At 59.9% G+C, this 13,381-nt stretch overlaps 1 protein-coding gene and 1 long non-coding RNA gene across 2 annotated transcripts; both read right to left on the reverse strand.

Annotated features, from left to right (window-relative positions):
- Window positions 1-8,681: 8,681 nt before the first annotated feature.
- LOC134434159 (uncharacterized) lies at window positions 8,682-9,087 on the reverse strand. The gene is made up of 3 exons (XR_010031812.1): window positions 9,002-9,087; window positions 8,832-8,911; window positions 8,682-8,720 (listed from the first exon to the last, which is right to left on the reverse strand). It is a non-coding gene; the product is annotated as an uncharacterized LOC134434159 (long non-coding RNA).
- A 439-nt stretch (window positions 9,088-9,526) lies between these two features.
- On the reverse strand, window positions 9,527-11,833 carry LOC134434086 (Fc receptor-like B). The gene is made up of 5 exons (XM_063182782.1): window positions 11,812-11,833; window positions 10,906-10,967; window positions 10,737-10,830; window positions 10,272-10,529; window positions 9,527-9,663 (listed from the first exon to the last, which is right to left on the reverse strand). Exons 1-5 carry the CDS (start codon window positions 11,831-11,833, stop codon window positions 9,527-9,529), a joined length of 573 nt encoding a protein of 190 aa, XP_063038852.1.
- Window positions 11,834-13,381: the final 1,548 nt, after the last annotated feature.

The raw sequence follows: 13,381 nt of genomic DNA on the forward strand, positions 1-13,381 counted from the left end.
CTCAGCAAAAGCAAGGCCTGACCCACCTCTGCCACTCACAGCTGTTTCAAAATGTCTCCAGACATCAAAATTTTCCTGTTCCTGACTCCCCCACCCTATGCCATGGCCTGATCCTGACTGCCCTGGCAAAGGGGAAGCTCTGGAAACCCCACAGGGCCTTTGTGACATCATTGTGTGGGCAACAGGTCAGAGGAGGGGTTCGGGACAGGGGACACAAGAATCCAGAGCCTCTTGAAGACTGCTTTGGCCATCAGAACAAGGAATGTCCAGGGCCCTGTCCCCTGGAATGGGGAGCTCTGGGCAGCCCCACATGGGACCCCCACTTGTGGCCACCCTACAGACACAGTGAGCACCCATGGGAGCTTGGGGGCACAGATGGTCGGTGCCCTGAGGTAGGGACCCCCAGTGCCCCCAGCCTCACAGCATGTCATCGTAGTCACAGGGGTCCCACTGTCCCTCGTTGGGTCCCGACAGCTCTGCGTTGGTCACTTGTGCATCCTGAGGTGGGGCAGGAATAGGGGACACCCATGGGGGCCCTGAGAGTACCACCAGTTGTGGGGACCTGGGTGGGGGTGACACCCGCGGGTGACGTGTCACTGTCACCCTCTCTACTCACCGTCTGTCTATTTGGTGCCCACGATGTGGGGGGTTCAGCACTGCCCCTTCCTCCCAGGGGATCCTGTGGGGATGGGGGGGGCTCTGTGTCATGTCTGGGGAGGGAAAAGGGAGTGCCAGCCAGAGCCCCCCACTCACCTCTCCTGGAGCTTCCTGGCAGCTGCAAGGAAAAGGGGAGGGGGTGACCTCAGGACCCCAGAACTTTCCTTGGACCTCAGTAGCTCCAACCACCCACAGGATCCCCAAATCCCCACTGCAGCCCCAAATCCCAATGGACCCCTGATTCCCCCTGGACACTCTGATCACCCCTGAACCTCCTGGAACTTCTGCAACACCGCAGTGCCCCCTGTCCCCCTGGTGCCCCCAACCCTCTGAGCCCCCAGAACCCCAGGCATGGCAGAGAGGGGGACCCCCAAATGCCCACTGGAGCCAAAAAGATCCTCCAACATCCCAGTACAGCCCTCTAGGAGTTCTCCAAACTCTCCAGGAGCTCCCAGTGCCACCACAATGTTCCTCAAAGCCCACCCAGAAAAGGCCCTGGAGCCCAACAAAGACTCTCCAAATTCCCACCAAATACCCCAGGACTCCCAGCCAAGGACACTGTGGGCTCAGTGTCCCCGAGCTCAGCGGTCCTGGGTGCTGCCGATCTGTGCCCCCACTCTGCGGGCTCCCCCTCCCTCCAGGACCCCCATCCCCCACCATTGTCATCCACCATGGTGGTGCCAGTAGTGACAGCCCCCGATGACAGCCAGGAGCAGGAGCAGGAACAGGAGGGTCCTGCCGACATTCACAGCCACTGCTGGGGACAGAGGGGACACACCGTGGTCACTCTGAACCCCGAGGTTCTGAACACCCCAGTGACCCCGTGTGATCCCACCTGTGACCCAGGTGTCACCTCTAGGGCCAGCTCTGGGCTGGTGTCACCTCCAGGGCCAGCTCTGGGCTGAGTGCCTGGTGTCCGTCCTGTCCCAGCTGGTTGGTGGCCACGTACTGGTAGGTGCCTGAATGTCCCACATCAATGTCCCTGAGCTCCTGTCTATTGTGCAGCCAGCTGAAGGTGACAGGGCCTGAGCCCACTTGCACTGAGCAACGCAGGGTCATGTTGTCAGCTGCGTGCACTTGATGTGACAGGGGACTGGGGGTGATGGTGGAATGGCTGCAGGCACTGTGGGGACAGAGACAGGGCTGAGGCAACAGCCGGTGTGGGGGAATAGGGACCAGGGGCATGTATGTGATGGGGGACATTGTGGATAGGGTCACAACACAGAGGGGTGAGGGGACTGAGGGCAGAGGCAAAGGGACACAATAAAGGTGTCAGGGGGACATAGACATACCCAGGAAGGGGACCCAGGGGGGTCTCTGTGGGCTCCCCATGCCCATCTCTGCCCTCACTGTGCACCGTGACACTGAGCTGGGCGCTGCTCTTCCACAGAGCCCCACCTCGGAGCGCACCTGGCAGCTGTAATTCCCCGAGTGGGAGACCCCTACGGTGGGCACCAGCAGCTGCGGGGACCCCTGTGGGCCCCCCACCACCTGCCCGTCCTGGCAGAACACGTGCAGGAGGGGGCTCGGGGCCGCAGGGGGCTGGGGGTGCTGAGGCAGCTGAGAGTCAGGGGGGACCCCATGGTGGGCTTTGGGGGACCCTCCAGCACTGGCACCGAGAAGCACTCAGGGAAGGAGAGGGGAGAGGAGTACTGTGGCTCTGAGTGCACTGGGAAGTGGCTTTGGGGATGTCAGGTCATTGGAGTTCCAGCTGTGGGGGTGCTCACTGTGCACTGTCACTGTCACTGGTGCAGAGAGCACCCATGATGACACGTTAGAGCTCATCCAGCCCTTGCAGCTGTAGCGCCCACTGTGGTTCAGCTGCAGAGGGGACAGGGGCAGCTGAGTCCCAGTGAGGGACCTCCCCACCTCTTTTGCCCCATGGTAGAATTGCACTGCAGTGACTGACAGGTTTTCCCAGCGCTGGCTGTGCAGTGTCACCATGTCCCCCTCCAGCAGCTCCTGCGCCAGCACCTGCAGCACCAAGCAGGCTGTGGGACAGAGCGGTCCTGTCACAGCGGAATATCCTCTTTTGATGGGGATCCCCCATTGGGTCTCACTCAGCGCACCAGGGATCACCAATTCCAGCACAGGGGTCCCCCACACTGGGATGCTCTGGGATGTCCCCAGAGCAGGGGACAGGCTCTGGTCACACAGGAGGTGACCCATGGAGCAGAGCCCACCCAGAGCCATCAGGGTCCCCACGGTGCCAGGCTGGAGACACCTAAACCTCCCTCCCCATTTAAGGTTCTCATGAGGGGGCTGAGCCCAGTGCCGGGTCTGTCACACATGCAGGTGCCACTTTCACTGGCAGTGAAGTTGTCAGGTCCCTCCTGTCACCATTGCTGCCCATCCTGGGACCAGGTGGCGGCACCAGAGGTCCCCGAGCCCTGGCAGGTCAGTGTCACCTGGTCCCACAGCACCGCTGGCATCCAGGGGAGCACCACAAGGAGCTGGGTGGTCTGGGCACCTGTGGGTGACAGGGGATGCCAGCCTGCCAGGGCCAGTGTGGGGCTGGGGACATCAGGGTTGGGCCATGGCATTCCCCTGAGGACTCACCAGCAAGGCCGAGGGTCTGGGCTGGAAGGTAGAAAGGACAGGGGTGGGAGGAGGTCTCACTGCCGGGACAGCACCACCCAGGGGGTGAGGTGAGGTGTCTGTCCCCAAACTGTCCCCATGGTAACACTGGTGTGGCACGGACATCTTGCACACAGTCATCTTGGTCACCATGGGCTGACACAGGAAATGAAGGCACTGTGGACACCCCATGTTTGCACAGATCATCTCTACCAGCCTTACAGCACCTGTCATCATGGCCACATCCCAATGGCCCTGTGCCCATGATCCCATTTCAATGGCACCTGTCCCCATGGCCAATCTACATGGTATGTGGGCCTTGCCCCTGTTTCTGCATCCCTGGTTCCCTGTCCCTGTCCCTACAGCTGCCTCAGCCCCAAGGCTCCTTTTGTCACATCCTTGTTCCCACATCTCTATCCCCCTGTTTCTGTCCCCACATCCCAGTTCCCCTGTTCCTGTCCCCACAGCCACCCCACAACTCTGGTCACACTGGGCTCCATGCCCTGCTGGCATTGGGGACCTCAGAGAACCCCGCAACCCCCCTGTGCCCCCTACCCACTGGTCTCTGCCTCACTGGGGTCAATCCCCAGGGTGTCAGGCCCATGCCCGGGGCACTCACCCCAGGAGCAGCGCCACCTTCCCAGCCATCCTGGTGTCCCCAGCCTTGTGGACTGGCTGTCACTCGCTGCCAGGGTGGCTGTCCCCTGGGTGGTGGCTCTTTGGCCAAAGCGGAAGGAAGCAAGGTCAGGTCTCATCCTCATGTATAGGTGGCACCTGGTGGGAGCAGCGTGGACACAAGCTGGGGACCGGCTGTGGGAAGGGTGGGGACAGGGTGGGGACAAGGCAGAGTGGCAGAAGGTGGGACATGGGCTTAGCAGGAGTGAGGGGCACAGGGTGTTTGGAGAGCCAGGGATGGGTTCCAGGAGAATGGGGAGCCCCAGGGATGGGGTCCCTGGGAATGGGGGTCTAAGGGAGGGGGAGTAACCAGCGATGGGGGTGCCATGAGAATGGGGGTGCCCAGGGCTGGGGGAACTCAGGGATGAGACTCCCAGAATAATGAAGGCTCCAGGGATTTGGGGTCAGGGGATTGTTGTCCTAGGGTACCAGGGGAATGGGGCATCCCGTGGGCATGAGGGGTCCTGGGAGAATCAAAGTTCTGGGGGAAGGAGGATTTCAGGGGATTGAATGAATGGGAGAGGGTTCCTTGGGAATGGGGGTCCTGGGCCATGGAGATCCTGGGGAATGTGAGTACTGGGGTGGGGTCTCCAGGACAGGGGGACCAAAGGAATGGGGGTCCCATGGTTGGGTTCCCAGGGGAATGAGGGTGCCAGGGATGAGAAGTGGCTTGGTGGGTCCATGGGTTGGAGCCCCTTCCCTGGCTGCCTCAGATTTTGGGGTGACCCACAGCCCAGCACAGACCCAAAACTTTGCCGATGGCCTGGGGGTCACCCCAGGGAGATTCTGAGGTGCTCTGAGTCTGTGTGCCCCCAGCTCCCAGGGGCTTTTTCCACTCTTCATTTCCATTTCCTCCCTTTGATCCCTCAATTTCACAGTGCCCCAGTTTGTTCCCTGATGATTCTGGGAATGAACTGAGCAGGGAATGGGCTGCAGGAATCCCAGGATAGGGCAAGCAGGGGTGAGGGGCCTGCAGGGAGGGCTGGGGAGGTTGTGGGAGATGGGAGTGTCTGGCTGTGCCCCTCAACACTTTCCCTTTCTTTCTCCTGCAGAAGAAGGAAGAGGCCGTTTGTGCTGAGTGTCACACAGTGGGGGGGGGGGGGGGGGGGGGAGGGGGGAGAGGGGTCTGTCCTGGGGAAATCCTGTCCCAGGGGGGATACATGCTGGACAAGGGCGTCCTGTCCTTGGGCATGGCAGCTCCAGAGGGGTCCAGACTTCTCCATTCTTGCTCGTCCCCTGCAGGATCTGAGCCTGCAAGAGCAGCAGCAGCGGAATGGAGCCCCAGCCAGGAAGGAGCTCTCAAACTCCTGCTCCTTGAAGCCAGTGGCCATCCAAGGGTGGGGTCCAGCCATGGCCCAGCCCCACTGCACAGGGATGACCATTGCCCAGCCCTGATCTGGCCAGCCCCAGGTGGCAGCCAGCACCTGAGGGTCCCCCCCACCCCCTTTGCTTTGCTTCTGGCAGCTTTAGAGCTGCAGAGGTGAGAATTTTAGAGCTGCAGAGGTGAGAATTCTGTGGGTGGAAAAGGGCCTGCCTGTGGTTAGCTCAGCCCTGCAAGAAGCACAAACCACAAAGGGAGCTCAAGCAGTGGCTCTGTGAGGGCCTTTGATGGTTTTCAGAGCAGGTGTGGCTGGAAACGCCCCCTGCAAGGGCAGCTGTGGGGGAACCAGTCTGGAAATGCAGCAACTGATCATTTAATCTCTATCTCCAAGGGACTAAGAGAGCCCCATAACTACTGCAAATGCCACAACACTCTGCTTAACAACCTGACTGGGTCCTCCTTCTTGAACAAAACCAGCAGCCCTTTGGAACCTCATAGAAAGACAGTTTGTGTTCTGGCTCGGCTGCCAGACAGGAGGGCAATGTGTGGAAATATTGAGCAGTGGCTCTGCCCTATGGCCATGGCAGGGCTGTGGGGAGTTTCCCTGTCTGGATTCCAGGTGTCCCCAGAGCTGCTCCATCCACGCCCTCCTCACCTGCGCAGGCTCAGGGAATAGACAGGGCTCTGCCCCACACCTGCTCCACTCCTTCAAGGGTACCCCTCCACTTCCTGGAGCTCTGGGGGACTTACCCTGGCAATGCTCAGTACCGATACATCGCGACAGTGGCTTCGGACATGCTGCCACAGTCGGTTTGGACACCCCGTGACAGTCCCAGCACTCGCAGCGCGATGACAGCTGGGCCCCTTCCTGGTGCTCCGGGACCACCATTGCAGTCCCTCCTTTCCACAGACCCCACCACAGGGTCTCTGCTCCCCCCTGTCCCGGGGTCTCCCCTCTGTTGTTTCACTCCCTCCATGCTCGAGGGTCCCAAGTGGGGTCCCGGTCCCCCCATCCCGGCCCCTCCCACCTGCTGCCCCCCCAGCCGCGCCCCCTCCGACAGCCCCGGGGCCGGCATAGGCAGAGGCTGCCGAGCCCCTGCAGGATGAGACGTTCCTGGGGCAGCGCCGGCTGAGCGGTGCCTGGCTCCCTCACTCTGTCCTTGCCCGCAGCATTTGGGTTCCAGCAGCCCCTGGCTGCTCCTTCGGGATGTGCCGACCACTCCCGGAGCGCTGCCCTTTGTTGGGAAGGAGCCCGGGAGTATCTGAATCATCCCCAAGGCCTGGGCCAGGACATCCTTTGAGGCTGCGCCTGAGCCCTGAGGGGTTTGGGAGCCCTATGGGTGTCACTGCTCTGTCCTAAAATCTGGGGGAAGCAGGAATGGCAAGTGGTGCCCCAACATGTCCCTGCCCCGTGGGCCTCACCTGAGCACCCTGTGGAATTCTGGTGCTCCGGCTCCACCTGCATGGCCAGGCGCTGCTCCCATGGGCCACCTCATCTAGCCGCTCCCGCCTCAGCCACAGAATCCCAAAATCCTTGGGAGAGGCAGTGGAGCCCTCTGTTTGTGCACAGGGATGCTTTAGGAGCATGGCTAAATTACAGGAATCCCGTCTCTAATTATAACAACTCCCTAAGTGTCTCATGCTCCCAGAGCAGAACAGGGGCATTGACCACCACAGATCCAATTTCGCCCCATTTTGTCATCCCAAGGCACTGCTCCAGCCCGGACTGTCCCTGTGCTCCAGCTGCAGCTGCAAAGCCCTCAGGGCTGTGGCTCTGCTCTACTTCTCCTCCTCCTCCCCCTGGGGCTACTGTGTGGGGATCAGCAGTGGCCAAGGAAGAGCAGGAACTCCAAACGTGCTCTGGAGGCCCCAGACAAGCTCTGGCAGAGTCAGCACTGAGCACCAGCTTTCCTCAGGTGCTCAGTGCTGACAATCCCAAGACAATTCAACATTCCCAGAGATGCTGTACCAGGGCTGGAAAAGGAAAAATGAGTGAAAGGCTGAGGGTTTGCAGGAATTGTGGCACAAAGCCATCAGAGGTGCTACTGTGGACTCGAGACCTTCCTGGTGTCAGGCGCTGCCTTCCTTCCTTTCAGGATCATGGAGAGCAGTCGCAGGTGTTACACGTGGAAGTGTGCCTGGCCCCGGGAAACTGCTACGCTGCCAGTGGGCACTGGGATCCAACCTGATGCCTTGGTGGCTTCTGCCTGCTGCTGGTGGTGGTGCTGGGACTGATTCGTGCCTGTGAGTTTGCAAAAGGAGTGATATCCCCTCCTCCCTCCCGTCCCAGGCCGCCATGGCCCCTGAGGGGATGAAGCTAGACCGGGGCGCCCCCTGCTGGCGGGGGGTGCTCCCTGCAGCGCCCCCCGCTGGCCACGGTTATAACTGCCCCAAAAAGCAACAGTGCTGAGCCGGACAGAAAGTACTGGGTTTGTGTTGTTTGTTCTGTTCTGATTTATAAATTTCCCAGTAAAGAGCTGGTATTCCTTTTCCTACACTTTTTCCTGAAAACCAAATCATTTTTCAAATTTAAAAATTTTAGACCTGGGTCTCCTTTGCATTCCAGGAATGCTCCAACTTTCCTTGGCAGTTATTTCTCAATTAAATGAGTTGCCAACTCCTGGGTTCCAGCATGGATGGGACAGACACCCCAAGAGCAGACATGGTCAGGGACTTTGCTGCCTCTTACTCTGGCTTTTAAGCCAGTTAGGTCACCAAAGGCCCTCTCCCCAGCTGGCACTTCTGGTCACGCGGCCACTCAGGACCTGGCTTTGGCAGAGCATCACACTGTCCCCAGTGTACCACGGCTGACACAATGATAGACAGATGGGGCCCTATCTCACCAAAAGCAAGGCCTGACTCATCCCTGCCACACACAACTGTTCCAAAACGCCTCCAGACATGAAACTTTTCTTGTCTCTGACACCCCACCCTCTGCCATGGCCTGATCCCGACTGCCGTGGAAAATGGGGAGGCTCTGGAACCCCCAAAGGGCCGTTGTGAGAGCATTGTGTATGGAACACATCAGAGGAGGGGTAAGGGACAGGGGACAAGAGAATCAAGAGCCTCCTGATGGCAGCTTTGGCCATAAGAGCAAAGAAAGTCCAGGGCCCTGCCATCTTCCTCTGGTGGAGGAAACGTGCTTGGGGAAGTGTTCAGGGTTTGTTCCTTTTTGGGTGGCTTTGCCTGGAAATTGTTCTTTGTGTGACCATTGGGACGCTGAACCTTGATCTGGTTTCTGTTGGTTTTATTCTCTCTCATTTCTATTGCAAGAAATTGTTCTTCTCTCAACCCTTTGCATCTTTGTGCCCCCACTGGGAGGGAGAGGGGCAGTTTTTATTGGCAGCACACGCACGAGTTGGTGCCCATGGGTGGGGACCCCCAGTGCCCCCAGTTCCCCCCAGTGTCACAGAACATTCCCATAGATGTCACCGGGTTCCTGTGGTCGCCCCTGGGGTCTCTGCAGCTCAGCGTAGGTCACCTGGGGATCCTGGAGGGTGGTGGCACGAGAGGACGCTGTGAGAGACACGGGCTGTGGGATCTGGGTGGGGTGACACTCGTGGATGGCGTGTCCCTCTGCGTGTGTCCCCCCCGTACTCACCCCCTGCCCTCTTGGTGACCACGACGTAGGTGTACAGCACCTCCCCCTCCTCTGGGGGGGCCAGGGGATCCGATGGAGCCCTGCTGGAATAAAGGGGATGTGGGAGAGGGGATGGGAGGGCTTGGGGGTTGGGGTAAAAGGGAAGAGTGTGGTTTGAGCCCCCCACTCACCTTTCCTGCTGCTTCCTGGCGGCTGCAAATGAAACAGGGGTGGGGTGACTGTGGAATCCCAGGGCCCTGAACCCTCTCAGGATTCCTGAACCCCCACGGGATCCTCAATTTCTCTCAGGACCCCTAAGTATCCCTGAAGCCCCCCAGAATCCATGAACCTCCCCAGTGCCCCTTACCAAGTCAGCCTCAAGAACTCAAAGCCCAGCAGGACAGACACACTCCCCAAGCATCCCCAGGGCCCATGAAAGAACCCCCAACATCCCTGCAGGACTTTCCAGCAGCTCCCCAAACCCTACCCTCCCCAGGACCCCCAGAAAAGGTCACACTTCTGGGGCTGTGGGTGCTGCCCTATTGCTCCCCAACTCTGGGGGGCTCTACAACTCCCTGGGACCCCCCATCCCCCCCATTGTCACCCACCCACATGGTGCCACCGGTGACAGGCCACAATGACACTGATGAGCAGGAGCAGGAACAAAAGGGCTCCACCAATCCCTGCGGCCACTGCAAGAAACAGAGGGGCACACATCAGGATTGCCCATCACCGCAGGTGTCCTGCACTCCCTTGCAAACCTGAGTGACCCCACCTGTTTCCCTGTGTGTCCCTTTATCTTGTGGAGTCACCTCCAGGAAACCGGGGGTGATGGTGGCATTGTCCACGGGCACTGTGGGGACACAGACACGGCTGAGGCCACAGGGAGGGGCTGGCAGCCGAAGTGGGGGCGTGGGGATGGGCAGGGATGGGTGCGGTGGGGGATGTTGAGGATGGTGTCACACCACGGAAGGGTGAGGGGACACATAGAGTGATGGAAGGACCCAAGAAATGTGTCTGGGGGACATGGAGGTCCCCAGGCAGAGGACCCCGGGAGGCTCCCTGTGCCCATCCCCGCACTCACTGCGCACCGTGACACGGAGCCAGGTGCTGCTCTTCTTCACAGCCCCCCTGTATGAGCGCACCTGGCAGCTGTAATTCCCTGAGTGGGAGACCCCCATGGCGGGCACCAGCAGCTGCAGGACCCCTGTGGGCCCACCACAACCTGCCCATCCCTGTAGAAGATGGGCAGGAGGGGGGCTCAGGGCCGCAGGGGGCTGGGGGTGCTGATGCAGCTGAGAGTCAGGAGGGACTCCATGGTGGGTTCAGGGGTCCCCGCAGCAGTGGCACCAGGTAGAGCTCAGGGCAGGAGAGAGGAGGTGAGGACTGTGACTCTGAGTCTGCTGGGAAGGGTCATTGGGGGTGTCAGGAGACTGGAGTTCCAGCCATGGAAGTGCTCACCATACACTTTCACTGTCACTGCTGCTGATCGTGACTGCCAGGACCCCACCAAGCCCCCGCAGCTATAGTGGCCACTGTGGTGCAGCTGCAGGGGAAATAGGTACAGCTCGGTCCCGTTGATGAACCCCCTCACTTCCTTCTCGTCCTGGTAAAATTGCACCCTGGTGACAATGTGGTTCCAATGGCCGCACCGACAGCGCAGTGTCATCGTGTCCCCCTCCAGCAGCACCCCTGCTGGCACCTGCAGCACCAGCAAATCTGAGAGACAGGAGGATCCCCTCTCACCAAGGGGCTCAAGACAGGTCCGAGGTGGTCCCTGTGACCCTGAGAACATCTGGGTGCATTGGGATGTCCCTGTGTGCAGGGCTAAGGCTCTTGCCACACAAGGGTTGTGATGCCACCAAAGGAGTGGAGTCCACTCTGACTTGTCAGGGGTCATCCTGATCATTTAACATCCCCACTCACCATCTGAGACCACTACAGGGGGGCTGAGCCCAGTGCCGGGTCTGTGACACATGTAGGTGCCTCTCTCGATGACAGTGAAGTTATCAGGTCCCTCCTGCCACCAGAGCTGCCCATCCTTATACCAGGTGGTGGCACCGGCGGTCCCCGAGCCCGGGCAAGTCAGTGTCACACGGTCCCACAGCACTGCTGGCCTCCAGGGGGGCTCCACCAGGATCTGCATGGTCTGGACACCTGCAGGTGACAGGGGACATCAGCCTGCCAGGGCCAGTGTGGGGCTGGGGAGAGCAGGGTGGGGCCATGGCATCCCACGAGGACTCACCAGCGAGGCCTAGGGTCTGGGCTGGAAGGGAGAAGGGAGTAGGGTGGGTGCGGGTGGCCCTGCAGGGGTAGCAGCACCTGGAGTATAGGGTGGGGGGGGGGTGTCCCCAAACTGTGCCCATGGGGACAGCAGTTCTTGTTAGAAAATGTGTCTGGGTGGCCACAAAAGAATTGGATGGTCAGCGGACATGTCTGTGTCACAGCCACCCATGCACCATATCCCTGTGGCACAGACACCTTGGGAACAGGGAGACCGAGGCCACTTGGGGCTGAGGCAGAACATGGGGACACTGTGAACACCCTGGGTACAAGGACACAATGGACACAGCCCATGCTGGCCCAGGTTACCCCCACCAGCTCATGATCCCATCCCCATGATCCCATCCCCATGGCCACATCCTCACCATTCTTGTCCCCTTCTGTTCCTGCATCCCATTTCCCTTGTCCCCATCCCCAGAGCTCCCTGAGCCCAAAGGTACCAGTCCCCACATTCCCATCCCCACATCCCCATCCCTGAATTCCTGCCCCCCTCTCCCATGTCCCCCTATATGCCCAGTCCCACCAAGGTCCACTTTGGGTAACAAGGACTGGCTCTGCTGGCATTGGGGATCTCAGGGGACCGCACAGCCCCACTGTGACCCCTCCTCTCCCCATCCCTGGGGTGTCAGGCCCGTGCCCAGGGCATTCACCCCACAGGAGCAGCATCACCATCCCGGCCATCCCGGTGTCCCCAGCCATGTGCACTGCTGTCACTCACTGCTGTGGCCACCACTCCCCATGCTGGCGGCACTTCGGATGAAGGGGAAGGAAGCGAGGTCACATTTTGTCCTCATGCGTAGGTGGCCCTAGAGTGGGGGCAGGGTGGCCACAAGCTGGGCACAGGCTGGGGACAAGGCTGAGTGGGACATAGTGGGACATGAGGTTCCCAGGAGTGGGAGGCCTCAGTTCGTTTAGGGACCTGGGTAAGGGTGTCCAGGGAAATAGGAGATCCTAGGGATGGGGTCCGTGGGAATGGGGATGCCCAGGGCTGGGGGCACACAGGGATATGAGTCGCAGGGGAATGTGGGCTCAAGGGATTTGGGGTCATGGGATGGGGATTCTGGCGGAATGGGGGTTCCTGTGGGAAGAGGGGTTCCTGAGAGTATCAAGGTTCTTGGGAAAGGAAGATTTCAGGGGATGGAATGAACAGAAGAGGGTTCCTTTGGAATGGGGGCCCTGGGCCCTGGAGATCCTGGTGAATGTCTGTACTGGGATGAGGATCACAGGGAGGAATATAAGGAAGGGAGGTCCCATGATTTGATTTCCAGGGGAATGGAGGTCCCAGGGATGGGCAGTGGCTGGTCAGGCCCAGGGGTCTCAGCTCCCCTCCTGGGTGCTTCAGATTTTGGGGTGACCCCGGGCCAAACACTGCCCCCCTGGGTTGCTCATTTTCTAGGCATGGGAGTCCTTGGTAGCTCTGCCTCTGTGGCCGCCCTTGCCCTTCACTTTTTCATGTCTTAATTCTCTATTTTCCCTTATTTTCCTCCCTTTTGTGTCATGTTCCCTCACCCCTAGTTCATGACTCAGCAATCCTAGAGAGCACCTGAGCAGGGAAAGGGTTGGGGGGAGCGAGGGGAGTGGCGGGTGCAGGGAAGGGTAGGGAGGCTGTGGGGGATGGAGGTGTTGGGCTGCGCCCCCTCAACACTTTCACTTTCTTTGCCCTGGACTAGAAGGAAGAGTCCGTTTGTGCTGAGAGTCAGATGGGAAAGGGGCGGTTCGGTCCTGGGGGACCACATCCACGGGGTTCCTGTCCTGGGCGCATCCAGTCCCAGGGGGTGACACATCCTGGCATGGGGGGTCCTGTCCCGGGGAGTGGCAGTTCCAGAAATGTCCCTGCACATTCCTGGTGCCTGTCCCAAGGGTGGCACATCCTGGGGTCCCCTGTCAATGCAAGGGTCAGGCCCCGCCATGGCCCAGCCCCACTGCACAGGGATGGCCATTGTCCAGCCCGACTCTGCCCAGCCCCAGGTGGAAGCCAGGACCTGCGGGTCCCCCCTGCCCCCTTTGCTTTGATTCTGGCAGCTTTAGAGTTGCTGCAAAAGTGAGAATTCTGTGGGTGGAAAAAGGCCTGCCTGTGGTTTGCTCAGCCCTGCAAGAAGCAAAAACCACAAAGGGAGCTCAAGCAGTGGCTCTGTGGGGGCCTTTGATGGTTTTAAGAGCAGGGCTGGTTGGAAACCCCCCCTGCAAGGGCAGCTGTGAGGGAACCAGTCTGGAAATGGAGCAATTGATTATTTTGTCCCTTTGCCCAAGGGTCTGAGAAAACCACAAAACTACTCCAAATCCCACAC

Source organism: Melospiza melodia, unplaced genomic scaffold, assembly GCF_035770615.1.
Source record: "Melospiza melodia melodia isolate bMelMel2 unplaced genomic scaffold, bMelMel2.pri scaffold_32, whole genome shotgun sequence".
NCBI classification, from domain to species: domain Eukaryota; kingdom Metazoa; phylum Chordata; class Aves; order Passeriformes; family Passerellidae; genus Melospiza; species Melospiza melodia.

Bases quoted from the DNA above. Each gene is read 5' to 3' on its own strand.
- LOC134434086 (XM_063182782.1), bottom strand. From the start codon at position 11,833: ATGGGGAGTGGTGGCCACAGCA. The intron at 10,831-10,905 runs GTGACACTGACT...CTCTGGTGGCAG, and splicing joins CAGCAGTGCTGTGGGACCGT to GAGGGACCTGATAACTTCAC. The intron at 10,530-10,736 runs GTGAGTGGGGAT...CCTGTCTCTCAG, and splicing joins CCCTGTAGTGGTCTCAGATG to ATTTGCTGGTGCTGCAGGTG.